The 14,368-nt window shown below is 40.5% G+C and overlaps 1 protein-coding gene across 4 annotated transcripts in view; it reads left to right on the top strand.

Annotated features, from left to right (window-relative positions):
- Positions 1-14,368, top strand: part of ARHGAP6 (Rho GTPase activating protein 6) — an 807,277-nt gene that overhangs the window by 748,944 nt on the left and 43,965 nt on the right. For all 4 annotated transcript variants that reach the window (XM_073664708.1, XM_073664706.1, XM_073664709.1 and 1 more), the window contains exons 5-7: positions 5,416-5,611; positions 9,322-9,377; positions 12,411-12,561. In XM_073664708.1, coding sequence (XP_073520809.1) covers positions 5,416-5,611; positions 9,322-9,377; positions 12,411-12,561 — 403 coding nt within the window. The remainder of the gene's footprint in view (positions 1-5,415; positions 5,612-9,321; positions 9,378-12,410; positions 12,562-14,368) is intronic.

A 14,368-nucleotide genomic window follows, 5' to 3' on the forward strand; every position in this document is an offset into this window, starting at 1 on the left:
TCTTGCTCCACTTACACAAGATATTTAAAGCTCTCAGGATCGGTGGGTGTCTCAGCGATTGGACCCTCAGCGATAGGATATGGGATAACTTTCAAACTTTTGCGCAAACTTTAATGTGCTTTTTACAGTGTTTCATATTATCTGTTGCCAATTAGTTGGGTAGGGAAATATTGTGAAAGATAAGAAATAAAGATAGATCAAATCTGAAGCCTCTGTATCGGGAGATAATTGCTATATCTCCTCTAATAGTATCCAGTACCAAACTTTGAGTTATTTTATTAAATTATGTCGTAATAGAAGCAATGTACTCAAATTATTGCACAATGTCAAATGTGCAGTGCCGTGAAGATCAGCCATTTCTTATCACACGAATCCAGGATATGGCTGCAGATCTTGTGCTCATTTAGTCTAACTTTGTTTTTTCTGCTCGATCACTTGAGTTTCTATTCATTTCCTCAATTTCACAGTTTGCCTTGCATATTGAAGCAATAAAATAATAGAACTTGATGAGGTAGTGCAGTTGTCAGCTTTTAATTGCTACCATACTTGATAGAAACCAGAGAACAATGTCAGATGTTCTGCTCATTTTAATAACATACTTCTCAAATCCCTTTCATTTTATTTTATTTATTTATTTTTTTTTATATATTTTATCTTTTTGGTGGGATAATTAGTAGCTATGCTAATTAAAAGTTTTTTTTTTATTTTTTTTATTAAATTGCAGATCCAAGCCTTTGTCCTTGTTTTTTTCTCTCAAATAAGCTGATAAAGATTTAAAGATTGGTAGTGGCTGTTAACAGATATGTCGCTGCTGTTCGTATGACTTGGATCTTTATGCAGCTTATCAAGTGCAGTACTCAAAGGGGTATACCCGTCATATATATTCTTGGGCTATCCTATTCAGTCACCGTTCTTTGTATAAACAGTGACGGCTGTAACCTTGCCCCCCTGGCAGTGACTGACAGCTCGCTCATCATTAGGTCCGGCTATCAGTCAGTGCCTGAACCCATGCTGGTGCCGCCCCCATGACTGAAACCTGAACGTTACCAGGAGGAATAAAGCTTATTTCCTCCCGGCAGCGGGAGTCTGAGTGCTGACAGTAAGCAGGCTCAGAACGCTATTAACCTGCAGGTTAATAGCGTTTTTTCACATAACAGTTTACCTATAAAGGATGTTTTTTGCTATGTAATCTGAGGACAGCATGAGGTAGGGGTCAAAACACTGAATTCTACTAAGTGTCATTTATTAAGCAGTGTGCTGTTATTTACTTACAGTGAAGGTTTTATCACTAGTAGATTATTGAAAGGTCTAATGTGCATGTGACTGCTAGTCCAACTCCGCCCCCTCCTGTGATAAGCAGCTTACTGTCAATAGATTATGTACATAAAGAGCCTAGTGTGTTCGGGTTTAGCTTTCTTAGCTCTGCTCCATTGCTAAATCTAAAAACTCTGATTGTGTCAGAACTGATGCATCCAGTAAACTAAGTGATACATCACTGGAATCAGGGTCCCTTTGCCTACATCATGCTGCTCTCAGATTACATAGCAAAAATCTGGTGACAGATTCTTTTTGAAGAGGTTGTCCCTTTCCAATTTTTTTTTACCCATAGGTGTGCACAAGAGTAAAATAACAAACAGTGATATACTCGCCTTCCCAGAGTACACACTGCCTCACCATCACTGCTCTGGGCTTTGTTGATCTGCTGCACAGGTGACATTACAAATACAAAGCATAACACCACTGCAGACAATCAATAAGCTCAGTTGCTCATACCATCTACAGATGCAGAGTTGCTGAACTCAGAGATTGGCTGCAGCAGTGACTGTAGACTTAACGTCACAACTGAAGCTGATTAAGAAAGATCGGAAAAGCACCGTAGAGTCATTGCTTGACCCAGGTAGGGTGTCATCATTGTTTTTATTTTACACCTGTATTCCTGTAAGAAAAAAAATGTAAAAGGATGACCTTTTATAACCAATGAAACACATATATTTATACATTAACTGTACAATATTAATACTAGCCTTTGCAGCACGCAAGATGAACGAAATCATTGCTACTTCTACAAACTGTAAAATAACCATATCCAATGAATACACAGTCTGTTTATATGTAAGAACAAACATCAGTTTTTCTAGTTAATTGTTTGCCGGTCCTCATCTCCCTCCCAAGTTTCTTGGACCTTTAATTTCATCACAAACAAACCACAAAGTTATTCTCAGTTCCAGATCAAATAAATACATAACTTGGCCAAGAAAACATTGCTTGTGATTATTCCTTCTTGCTGTGGGAAACAGTGAATATTTTGGAACTTAAAAATTCATTGCAACTATTATCTTCCTTAATCAAGGCAGATGACTCATATCAAGCCCTACGCCTTCCTCATTTACCATCAAACTGTGTCTAAAAGGGTTTACAAATGAACTCACTCACACAAAAAACACATTGAAATATATGTATTTCCGTTGCCAGCACTGCCTAAAGCACAATACTGATGAATACATCACACAACGTTAAAAAACAGTCTGGTAAATAGTAATACTGAATTCATTTTTTCAATGATACCCACATGTGTGCATGTACTCTACAGCAGGGTTCCCCAACTCCAGTCCTCAAGGCCCACCAACAGGTCATGTTTTCAGGATTTCCTTAGTATTACACAGGTGATGGAATTATTGCCTGTGCAGGTGATGCAATTATCACCTGTGTAATACTAAGGAAATCCTGAAAACATGACCTGTTGGTGGGCCTTGAGGACTGGAGTTGGGGAACCCTGCTCTACAGGGTGGTCCAAAAGTAGGTGGACAGAAAGTGTAATAAGGTTATGAGGGGGGAGATTTATCAAACATGGTGTAAAGTGAAACTGGTTCAGTTGCCCTTAGCAACCAATCAGATTCCACTTTTCATTCCTCACAGACTCTTTGGAAAATGAAAGGTGGAATCTGATTGGTTGCTAAGGGCAACTGAGCCAGTTTTACAGATCTAGTTTTCACAGATAAGATCTCCCCCAAATCTGTTTTCTTTTCAGATAATTCAGATAACACATAATGGCAAATAATTTAAATACAGATCAAAGAAAATGGATTTTAACAGAGTATTGGAAATCTCAAAATGCTGAAACCGTTAGAGCTAATTGGGTTGAAACATTTGGTACTCAAGCCCCAAAGAGACAAACCATTTACCGCATTCGTGACAAATTCAATGCCACTGGCTCAATCCTTAATGCTCCAAAAACTGGTCGACCCAAAACAGTCTGTACAGAAGATAATAAACAACTTGTTGCTGAAACATTTGTTCAGAGTCCAAAAACGTCCACCAGAAGAGCCTCTTTGGAATTGGGAATTTCACGAGCTTCTATCATGCGAATCCTGAAATCTATTGGGTGGAAAGCTTATCGTCCACGTCTAATTCATGGTTTATTGGAGGATGATCCAGACAGGCGGCTGCAATTTAGTGTTTGATAAATCTCCCCCTTCATAACCTTATTACACTTTCTGTCCACCTACTTTTGGACCAGCCTGTATATGTATGTGTGAGCTTTGATCATTGATGTACAGTTCTCACTCATAGGCATGAATAATGGCTGTTGTTACATACAATACAGGGTCACAGTTACAGTGGATGTAAAAAGTCTACACACCCTTACCAAGAAAAATTATTTCAGCATTTTTACCACCTTTAGTCTCACCCATAATCTGTACAATTCAGTTGGAAAAACAAAAATAGATAACTAAAATAATATGGTTACATAAATGTATATACCCTTGAACTAATTTGTTGAAGTACCCTTTGATTTTTTTTAACAGCATTCAGTCTTTTTGGGTCGGAGCCTATCAGCATAGCACATCTAGACTTGGCAATCTTTGCCCAGTCTTCCTTGCAGTAGCGCTCCAAATCTGTCAGATTGTGAGGGCATCTCCTGTGTACAGCCATCTTCAGATCAACACACAGATTATCAATTGGATTTAAGGATAGGATCTGGCTGGCCCATTCCAAAACTTTGATCTTCTTCTGACAAATCCATTGTTTTGTCGATATGGATATACTTAAGGTCGTTGTGCTGAAAGGTGAAATTCATCTTCATATTCAGCTTTTTAGCAGAAGTCTGATATAAAATTAATGATTATTTGGAACTGTTCTTAATTCCCCTCCATCTTGACTACAGCTCCAGCTCCAGCTCGTGAAAAACAGCCCAATAGCACAATGCTGCCTCCACCATGCTTCATTATAGGTATGGTGTTCTTTTGGTGATACGCAATGTTGGCTTTTCGCCAAACATATTCTTTGGAATTATGGCAAAAAAGTTCAAACTTGGTCTCATCAGACCAAAACACTTTTTCCCCCATGATTTTGTCAGACTTGATGTTGGTTTTAGGAAAAACATAGCCGGGCTTAGATGTTTTTTTTGTTGAAAGAAAAGGCTTCCATCTTGCCACCCTATCCTACAGGCCAGACATATGAAGAAATCAGAAGATTTTTGTCCCAACCAGTACTTGCCAGAAATTACTGCAGTTCCTCCAATGTTGCTGTAGGGAATTTTTGAGGAATGTTCAGTTCTAGTTTTTGTCTCTGTTGTGCCAAATTTAAAGGTGTACTCCAGGGAGATAAATAATTATTCATACCTTCATAAACTTTTGGGATAACATGAATAGTGCTGTTTTCCATCCTCACAGTAGCTGTAATTCTGTGACGCTTAAACTGCTCCTTGGTGCCCCCCTCACTTATGGGACTTTGTGTCACACATCAGGAGGCGTGACTTGCTCTTGGCTCCTAGTAGCAGCCAGCCCCCTGATACCATCTTGTATACTGTCCAATATCGGGGAGCGTGGTATGGGCGTGGCTTGCTCCCCCCTGCTAGCAGCAGTCAGCCCCCTGATACCATCTTGTATTCAGTCCAATATCAGGGGGCGTGGCCTGCCCCTCGCTGCTAGCAGAAGCCAGGCTCCTGATAATATCTCTTTCCCTGCACTCCTAGATCATGGAGTATGCCACGCCCCATGATCTAGAACTGAATACAAGCAGATATTATCAGGAAACTGACAGCTACTTGCAGCCGGGAGCAGGCCGCACCCCCTGATATTGAAATGAATATAAGCAGATGGTACTGATTGTTGAGGGAGATATCGATTGGGCATGTCTGATTTTAGACTGATGATTGTTTTGTTCTCCCGCAGTAAAACCTCTGGTAAATATGTCTAAGTGAGTGCTCCTATGTTAGAGAGAGGATCAGAGATGGCTGATGGTTGATTGATCAGTCGAATCGTCGTTTGTCTGACAGCCATTTAATATGTATGAGGGACTCAAGACTTTTCATATTCTGCTACAAGACTATGAGTATTGCAGAATGCAATGTATTAGCACTAAAAGGGTTTTGTGTTATTGCCATAAATTTAGGCTGATTTTCATGTGTTGCAGGGTGCAATGTCTGTGGACTCCATCACAGATCTTGATGACAATCAGTCTCGACTCCTAGAGGCGCTACAGCTGTCTTTGCCAGCCGAAGCACAAAGCAAGAAAGAAAAGGAAAGGGATAAAAAGCTCAGTCTGAACCCTATCTACAGACAAGTTCCCAGGCTTGTGGACAGCTGCTGTCTACATTTAGAAAAGAATGGTAAGTGTTAGGCTGATGTTTCCAGGGGTTACATGAAGACTAATGGTACAGTAGTAAAATACAGTCTATTGTGAATGAATATTCAGAAAAAGCTGTCATATACTTACAGGGTCTCTTAGTCCACTATATACAGTATATGTGTATTTGTTATTATTTAGCTGTTTTTAGCATGAGCGGCTGATTGTTGCAAATTCGTTACGCTTTGGTTATTATGGGACAGATCTAACTATAAACAGCTTGCTTCATTACACCACAAGCATTCTTGCAATTACATTACTAAGAATGAAATTAGTAAGCAATCCCAAAATAAGCAATTACTTTTTATTGTAGAACCATAAACATTAGTTAGTAAATCTTTTTTTTAGTATATATTTTTTTTAATCCTCCATCAGTATAGTCTTATTGGTGCCATGTTATCAAAGATTTGCTGATTATTCTATAGTTATAAAAAGATACATATAAGGCCGATTTCATGAGTCTGACATTCATGATCTGACTACAGACCACAATGTCTAGTCTGGCCACAGGTCTCCTGACCCTAACTCAACAGCCTCATTTATGCCTAAAAGGATACGTATGGCTGGTCCGCTAACGTGCTAATATATGCTAGCACATTCTAACACAAAATACTAACGCACAATCTGACATTTTTAATTTTCTAGTTGTTTCATCATCTTTTAAATTCTAGTTCTATATGGTGACAAAGTTTTGCATTCGAATAATGAAATTTCCCTGATCATTTTTATTTTATTTTACATGATTCCTTAGCTATGGAAGTGTCTCGACAGAAGACATACAAGGACAGTTATCATTTTATTCTTTGTTTGCTTCCACCAATTTAAAAGGGGCACTCCTGGGAGATAAAACTGTATTTCAATCTACATTCTGTCTAAAGTTATAAAGACTCATACCACTCTGCCTGCTTTTATATGTAATTTCGTGTGATTTTACTACTTTTTATTGTCACCTCACATCAGAGGACTGCTGCATCTGTGTGCTCCCCCTCCTTTCTGGGATGTTCCCTCAGAAATAAGTGACTTGTGTCTTGCTGCTTATTACTCAAGCCAGCCCCCTGGACAAGACTTATCACAGTCAGTTTGCTTGTTAGATGTATCCCCTCACGCTCCCTCTCTTTCTGTACTGCCTGTCAGTAAGTTCACAGCTAGCATATGACCTGTCAAGGAATGTGGAGTGAGAGCTGGTGGAGCAGGGAGAGCGAAATGATAAGTCATATCACATACAAGCTGTGAAGGTGCAGACATGTAGTGCAGAACAAGAGTAAGGGGGCGGGGAGGTTTTAAACCTGCACACAGACTATAATAATCAATTCTATTTTGTACAGGCTTGGCGTCCCCCGGACATCAAGCAATCCCCGGATGCCAAGCAATCCCCGTCTATGTGCTTATTAGTCCCCTAAATCCCCGCCCATATGCCTAATTCTCATATTCCCTCCCTCCTCTGCACGTCACAGGGCCCTGTGACATGCACTGTGCTCCCTGATTTACCGGGCATGCGCAAAGCGCTGCTCACATAGAGCACGCTTTGCTTCATCCCGGACCCGTCTGCCTGTGCTCTGCGCTGCAGAGTTCTATTGCGCAGGTGCCAGGAAGGGACAGTGACTCCCTGGCGCCTGCGCAATAGAACCCTGCGGCGCAGAGCACGGAGAGACTGGGCCGGGATGAAGCAAAGCGCGCTCTATGTGAGTAGGTGCTTTGCGCATGCCCGGGAAGTCAGGGAGCACAGTGCACGTCACAGGGCCTGTCACAGGGTCCTGTGACGTGCAGGGGAGGGGTGGAATATGATAATTAAGCATATAGGCGGGGATTTGGGGGAATAATAAGCACATAGGTGGGGATTGCTTGGTGTCCGGGGGATGCCAAGCCTATACAAAATAGAATTGATTAAAGTGCTTTTCTCTGCAATCAAACCTCTACTATGGGCCATACAGGTAAGTATAGATTTACTTTTCTATAACCTGTATGTCCATAGTAGAGGTCTTATAACTCCAAAGTGGTGACAGATTCCCTTTAATAACAGCAGCAGTGCAATGACATGAGGTCAGAACGAGAAGTAGTAAAATCACATGAAGTTACATATAAAAATAGGGAGAGTGGTTTGTGTCTTTTTAGATTTAGACAGTAAGTAGATTGGAATGCATTTCTATCTCCCTAGAATTCCACCTTTACATAATGTAGACCAGTGGTCCCCAACCTTTTTTGCACCAGGGACCGGCTTGAAGCAAGATCATTTTTCCATGGCCCAGCAAGGAGGGGGTGGGGTGGGTGGGGCTTTGGTCATATGGGGGCGGGGTAATGGAGGGATTTGGAGTTTAGTGCATACTTATCATATAGTGTAGACCAGGTCCCCGCCAGGAGCTATGCCAGGAGCCCCACATAATGTGCTGTGCCAGGAGCCGCATCACTGAGGCCCCATCACGCCCTGCAGCAGGACAGGGCAGCTGTCCTGACAGCTGCTGTTCAGCTGCATTTACTTCATCCCAGGGGCGGACACAGACTGTAGTGGGCCCCTGTGCAAGAAATTTTTGGGGGCCCCCCCCGCCCTTCATAAGGCAACAAAGTTATGTAAACATAACCCCCCCATGTGCATCTCTCACCCCCCCATGTGCAGCTCACCCCCGTGCATCTCTCATCCACTCCCCGTGCATCTCTCATCCCCTCCGTGCATCTCTCATCCCCCCCGTGCATCTCTCACCCCCCCGTGCATCTCTCATCCCCCCCGTGCATCTCTCACCCCCCCGTGCATCTCTCATCCACCCCCCGTGCATCTCTCACCCCCCCGTGCATCTCTCACCCCCCCGTGCATCTCTCACCCCCCCGTGCATCTCTCACCCCCCCGTGCATCTCTCATCTCTCCCCTCCCTCCCATGTGCATCTCTCATCTCTCCCCTCCCCCCATGTGCATCTCTCATCTCTCCCCTCCCCCCATGTGCATCTCTCCCCTCCCCCCATGTGCATCTCTCATCTCTCCCCTCCCCCCCATGTGGATCTCTCATCTCTCCCCTCCCCCATGTGCATCACTCATCTCTCCCCTCCCCCCATGTGCATCTCCCATTCCCCCCACTCCTAGTTAATTGTATTTAAAAAAAAATAAAACTTGTTATACTTACCCCCATGCGATCCCTGCAGAATCCTGGCGCTCGTCCAAATCGCTGACACCAGGTTCTCCTGACTTCCGGCCATGTGACGGCGCCGTCACATGACCGGAAGTCAGGGGAATCATGAAGGTGCTGCCGCAGCAGCGCAGCGCTAAGATGTCCCGGACCCGGCGCTTAGCATGCGGCCGGGGGCCCCATGAGGAGAGAGACGCACAAGAGGGGGGCTCCGAGGGGGCTCCTACCGGCCGGGCCCCATACTGGAGTCAGGGCAGTCATGCCCTGATGGCGGCCCTGCTGGAGGCTGGAGGGGCCCCCTCTCCCCGCGGACCGGCTGAAAAACCCCAACGGCCCGGTCCTGGTCCGCGGACCGGCGGTTGGGGACCTCTGATGTAGACAATAGGCTGCCATAAATACAGGGCTTCTAAACTACTGTTATTGGAATATTTCCATATGGAATTTTGTAACACTACATGTTCTAATCTACTGTGTTTTTACCTTAAACAGCGCACATTTTTTGCTTTTGTGTTAAAGTTTTAAAATCTTGAGAAGGAATTTAACAGAATTAAAAATATACTTACAGAATGCTCTCTTTTAGGTTTACAGACGGTAGGGATCTTTAGAGTTGGAAGTTCCAAAAAGAGAGTACGGCAGGTAAGCTATTATTATGTACATCGCTTTTATAACCGCTCATCAATATGATCAGTAATACAAAATATTTTTATAAACTTCACATTTGGGTTAATCAGATGAGAATATTTTCTTTTTTATTTGAGATCATCAATTTTATTAGCAGTAAAAATGTATTAAAGATATTTTTAGGCATATACAGCCGATATCAATATGTGCTTAGTAGTGCACTGATCTGCTACTAACTCCTATCTTACACGTTACATTGAAAGGGAAAACCAGTTATGGATGCAAATTTTTACCCCCAATATGTTAAGTATATTTCTATTTAGAGATGAGTGAGTTGATTCATTGCAGTCAAATTTGAGTTGAATTTGATGAAATGTGCAATTAATTTTACAAGAAATGATAAAAATATGCCATCCACCTTTTAATAAATTGCAAAAGATTGTATCACCCACAGAAGGCTGACATGATCTTAGGTACGGCCATTTAGGCTTCCCAATAATGCCTTGCAGCAATCGCATCACATGGAATAGCACAGCCAATCATGAAGGAATATTATATCCTACATAAAAGCTTAATCATGGAATGCAGCATTCATTTTAGGATAGTGAGAGGACGTCAGAGTTCATAGCTCAGCAATAGAGATAGGACAGGAAAGCCCTAAAACAATGGACATAGTATAGTAGTCTGTGAATAATGCAGAGATTTAATTAATAGAGAGAGAGAGATAGAAGAGGTACCAGCTGCACTGCAAGAGTCAGTTTGATTGATCAGTGATATGGTGCTTCTGGTATATGTCCTACTGCATTTAAATTACAATTACAAGTTTTTTCTCCATTTTTCATGCGCTTGAAAGCAGCAACAAGACTGCACAATTTTTTTTACAGAAAATAAATCTGAAAGTAGTGTTAGTTACAGTGTGTTTGCATGTCACAAACCACTATACTGTGTTTCTGAATTTCATCTGCAATACCTTTGGTGAATGCGGGAATAATTATTTTTGCGGAAAATTCAGCAAAATTTGACTGCTTTCTACTTCACAAAGTGTGTGTGCCACAAACAATTTTCTGTTTTACTAGACAAATTTTACATATGTAGACCAATTTTACACCACTACAGCACCCTGTTGTAAATGCTGGCTTTTGGTCATACATCTATCTAGCAATTTTTATGGCGTCATTTTTAGGAATGGGGTTGGATTTTGCTTAAAAAAATAGAAAAAAATGTTTAAAAATATAGACATCTAACTGTCTATATCTGCTTTTGAAGACCTGTTTTACTAGTCCAATTTGATATCTGTACACATCACATCTATATTGCAGCTTGTTTGGGAAAAGTTAAATAATTGGGGTTGAAAAGATTGACAAAAGATAATTTATATTGTTTTATAAAATTTATGGTAAAAGAAAAAGTGGCAGTGGCAATAGATGTGGTAGCATAACAAAACCTCATACCATGGCTAAGAATGTGGAAGCCACTACCAGCAGCAGAAGCACCACCAACACCACTGGCATCAACCGTCTGGGCAGTAGTACTACAAACCATAATCTCAATTGCCTCCAGAAAGTGGAGGGCATTAAGCAATGAAAGGCACATCACTCATCTCAGTCACAACAGGGTGAAGTTACCTCTAACAACTACACCAACAGTTTGTGATAGCGTATCACAAACTATATAAAAAAAAGGGATAATTTTTGTACCATTTTAAAATTTTGAATAGCATTAAAAGTCTCTGTTCAGCGGTGTTATTAAATGGGCCGTTGGTTACTGCCGGGTCACCATTAGGTTGTATTATCAAGGCTGTGTTTGTGTTAATGACCTTGAAAGAGGTTCAATATAGTCCTAGGGGAACTCAGAGTGTTATTCACATCTTTCAGGTCAAATATTGTAATTGTTGTATTGCTATTCACGGCAAATTGATTTGCTGCAAATCAACATTTTGTGAAAAATTTGTCGAACCTGGTGAATTCATTTTTCAAAAGATTCGATCATCTCTATTCCTATTTTTCCTTAATGCAAGTAGTAAATGACCCCTTCCTGACGTACATTTATAGGTGTAGCAGGATCATAGGCTGAGGCAACCCAAGACCTGTCTGATAATGGCTGCATGCCACAGCCAGCATCTGCCTCTAACAGACGCATTTTAAATCACCCACCACTCTTTCCCCCCATTAAAAATAGTGATGTTAAAAAAATACACATATGTGATATCATCATGTCCATAAAAGTCAGCTCTATCAAAATATAAAATTAACTCAATCGCACAGAGAAAAAAAATTAAAAATGCCAAAATTTAGATATTTTTGGTTTCAGCAATGGTGCAAAAATGCTGTACAAATGTTACAACTCTCCCAAAGTAACAGCAATAAAAACATTGACTTGACCCACAAAAAAACAAAACCTCACAGGACTCCATAGAATAAAAAATGAAAAGTTTACAGGTATTGGAATATGGCGACACAATCCCCAATTTTATTTTATTTTTTTACAAATTTCCATTTTTTTTTCCGTACAAAAATGATAAGAAAATGGACAAGTTTTGTATTGCCGTAATCATACTGACCTGGACAATCATGATGCCAGGTCATTGGTACCACACAAATTATGTTGAAAAAGCAATTCTCAAAAAAACAATGTCAGAATTGTGTTTTGTTTTTTGTTTTTTTGCATTTTCACCACACTAGGATTTTTTTTTCCTGTAAAATGAATGGAGTCACTCAACAGTACAGCTCTACTTGCAAAAAAACATGCCCTCATATGTCTATGTGAATAGAAAAATAAAAAAGTTATGACTTTTGGAAGAAGGGGTTGGGGTGGGACGAAAGAGCAAAAGCGGAAATTGGTCAAGTCCGGAATGGGTGGGTTAAAAAGAAAAACAATGGCGTTTTCCTAGCGCGGGTTGATAATATTTGTAATATTTGTTCTGCAGCCTACACCATGGAAAATCACTGATCTGCTGCTGCTGTAGTTTCTTTCTCTGTGTAGATTCTAGCAAGTTGTAGTGTGCTTGTTTAGTTACTTTATATAATAAGATTTTCTTGTGCTTTTTAGCTCCGTGAAGAGTTTGACCGTGGTGTCGATGTAGTTCTAGAAGAAGAGCACAGCGTTCATGATGTTGCTGCCTTGTTAAAGGAATTTCTCAGAGACATGCCTGATCCGCTTCTGAGCAGAGAACTTTACACGCCTTTTATACATACCATAAGTACGATTTTATATGTTCCTTCTTACTATTAAAATAAAGCTCTGTTTACATCCACGCTTATCACTATAGCCCCAATGATTTGCGGCCTCCATTACACAGAAAACCAGTGGCACCTGAGATAGAACCAACGGACTTATAATGAAGTCTTCTGGTTTCTGCCATGCTGCATGTTGTTTTTAGAAAAATATCACTGCATAAACTATTTTTTGCAACAAGATTGAAAAAAAAAATCTTTGTTGCAGATGTAAACAGAGCCTAATACATGTTATAGCAAATTGACAATTGTTTCTTTACATTCTTTGTATATATTGTGTGTGTGTGTGTGTATATATATATATATATATATATATATATATATATGTGTGTGTATACAGTCATGTTTCTTTCCTTTTGTGTGTATTGGAACAACACAAAAAAACAGAAAAAAAAGGCAAATTGGACATAATTTCACACAAACCCAATACACTTATTTCCTTTGTTCCAATACACACAAAGGAAATAAACGTGTATAACAAAAATGTGTAATTGCAATCATTTTCTGGGAGAAATACTTCATTTTCTGGAACAATTTCAAGGGTGACAACACTTTTGGCCATGATTGTACAGTATGTGTATATATATAATTATTTTTATTTTACACCTATCAGCGATAAGATTAAATCCACCTGCCTACTATTGTGTAGGGGCCTTTTGTGGTGACAAAACCAAGAAGACCTACTGAAGCACTGTGTATATTTCTTAATAGTTCTAAAGGCGTCCTGTGATACCTGGCAACAAGTTATCAGGGGGAGATCCTTTAAAGTGTAACCGTCGTTTTAATTTGTAATTCATAAATCAATAGTACACGTGAAAATAAGCAACTTTTAATATATCTTACCAGAGAGATCTGCTTCTTTCTCTGCCAGAATTGATCAGTCATTATCAAAATGCTCAATTCTGAGGTAAAATCTGTATTCCATGAGGGAGGAGATGGCAGCTACTACTGATGAGATTCTGTGTATATGGAAGCTCTGCCATCTCCTATCTCGTAATGGTAAAGTCTGTCCTCACTGAATACAGATTTTACCTCAGAACTGAGAATTTTGATAACTGATCACTTCTGGCAGAGAAAGAAGCAGATCTCTCTGATAATGTATATCAAAGTTGCTTATTTTCATGTGTACTATTGATTTATGAAATAAAAAATCCACAGGTGGCGTCACGAACTTCCCAAATCCCCTATAAATTCCTTTTTTTACTGACCGCCCTGGGTCACGGACCGGGTCAGCCACCGTGATATTCCCCATACCGGCATCCATAGGCCCGGCTGCCGAGTACCCCACGGCCCAGGGGGCGCGTCAATAACAAGGTTTTAGATTCACACAACCTAGTTTTGGCGCCTTTTTCCAGGTAATAAACCAAGTGTCTACGGCCTCTACATCGTGCTGCTCTCAAACAGGGCAGCAAAAACATGGTGAGAGATTCCCTTTTACAAGATAATCATTGTTAGGCTATGTGCCCACGATGCAGATTTGAAGCAGAATTTTCTTGAGCATTTCTGCATCTCCTTGGCAGAAAAAACACATGCGGATTTTACATGTGTTTTTTCAGCGTTTTTACATGTGTTTATGCATTCCTTTTTTTTCAAGCTTTTTTCCAAGCAATTTTGAGCATCACTTGGAAAAGGGCTTGAGACAAGTTGGTCACACAATATAAATCCATGCAACTGGCATGGATTTATATTTTGTGATCAACTTATGAGGAGATTTCTGCTTCAAATGCTGCATCTAAAGTAAAAAAAAGAATTAAAAAAGTAAAAAGAAATAAG

The sequence above is a fragment of the Phyllobates terribilis genome, unplaced genomic scaffold (assembly GCF_046119375.1).
Source record: "Phyllobates terribilis strain yellow unplaced genomic scaffold, ASM4611937v1 Scaffold_2__4_contigs__length_985480577, whole genome shotgun sequence".
Lineage (NCBI taxonomy): Eukaryota > Metazoa > Chordata > Amphibia > Anura > Dendrobatidae > Phyllobates > Phyllobates terribilis.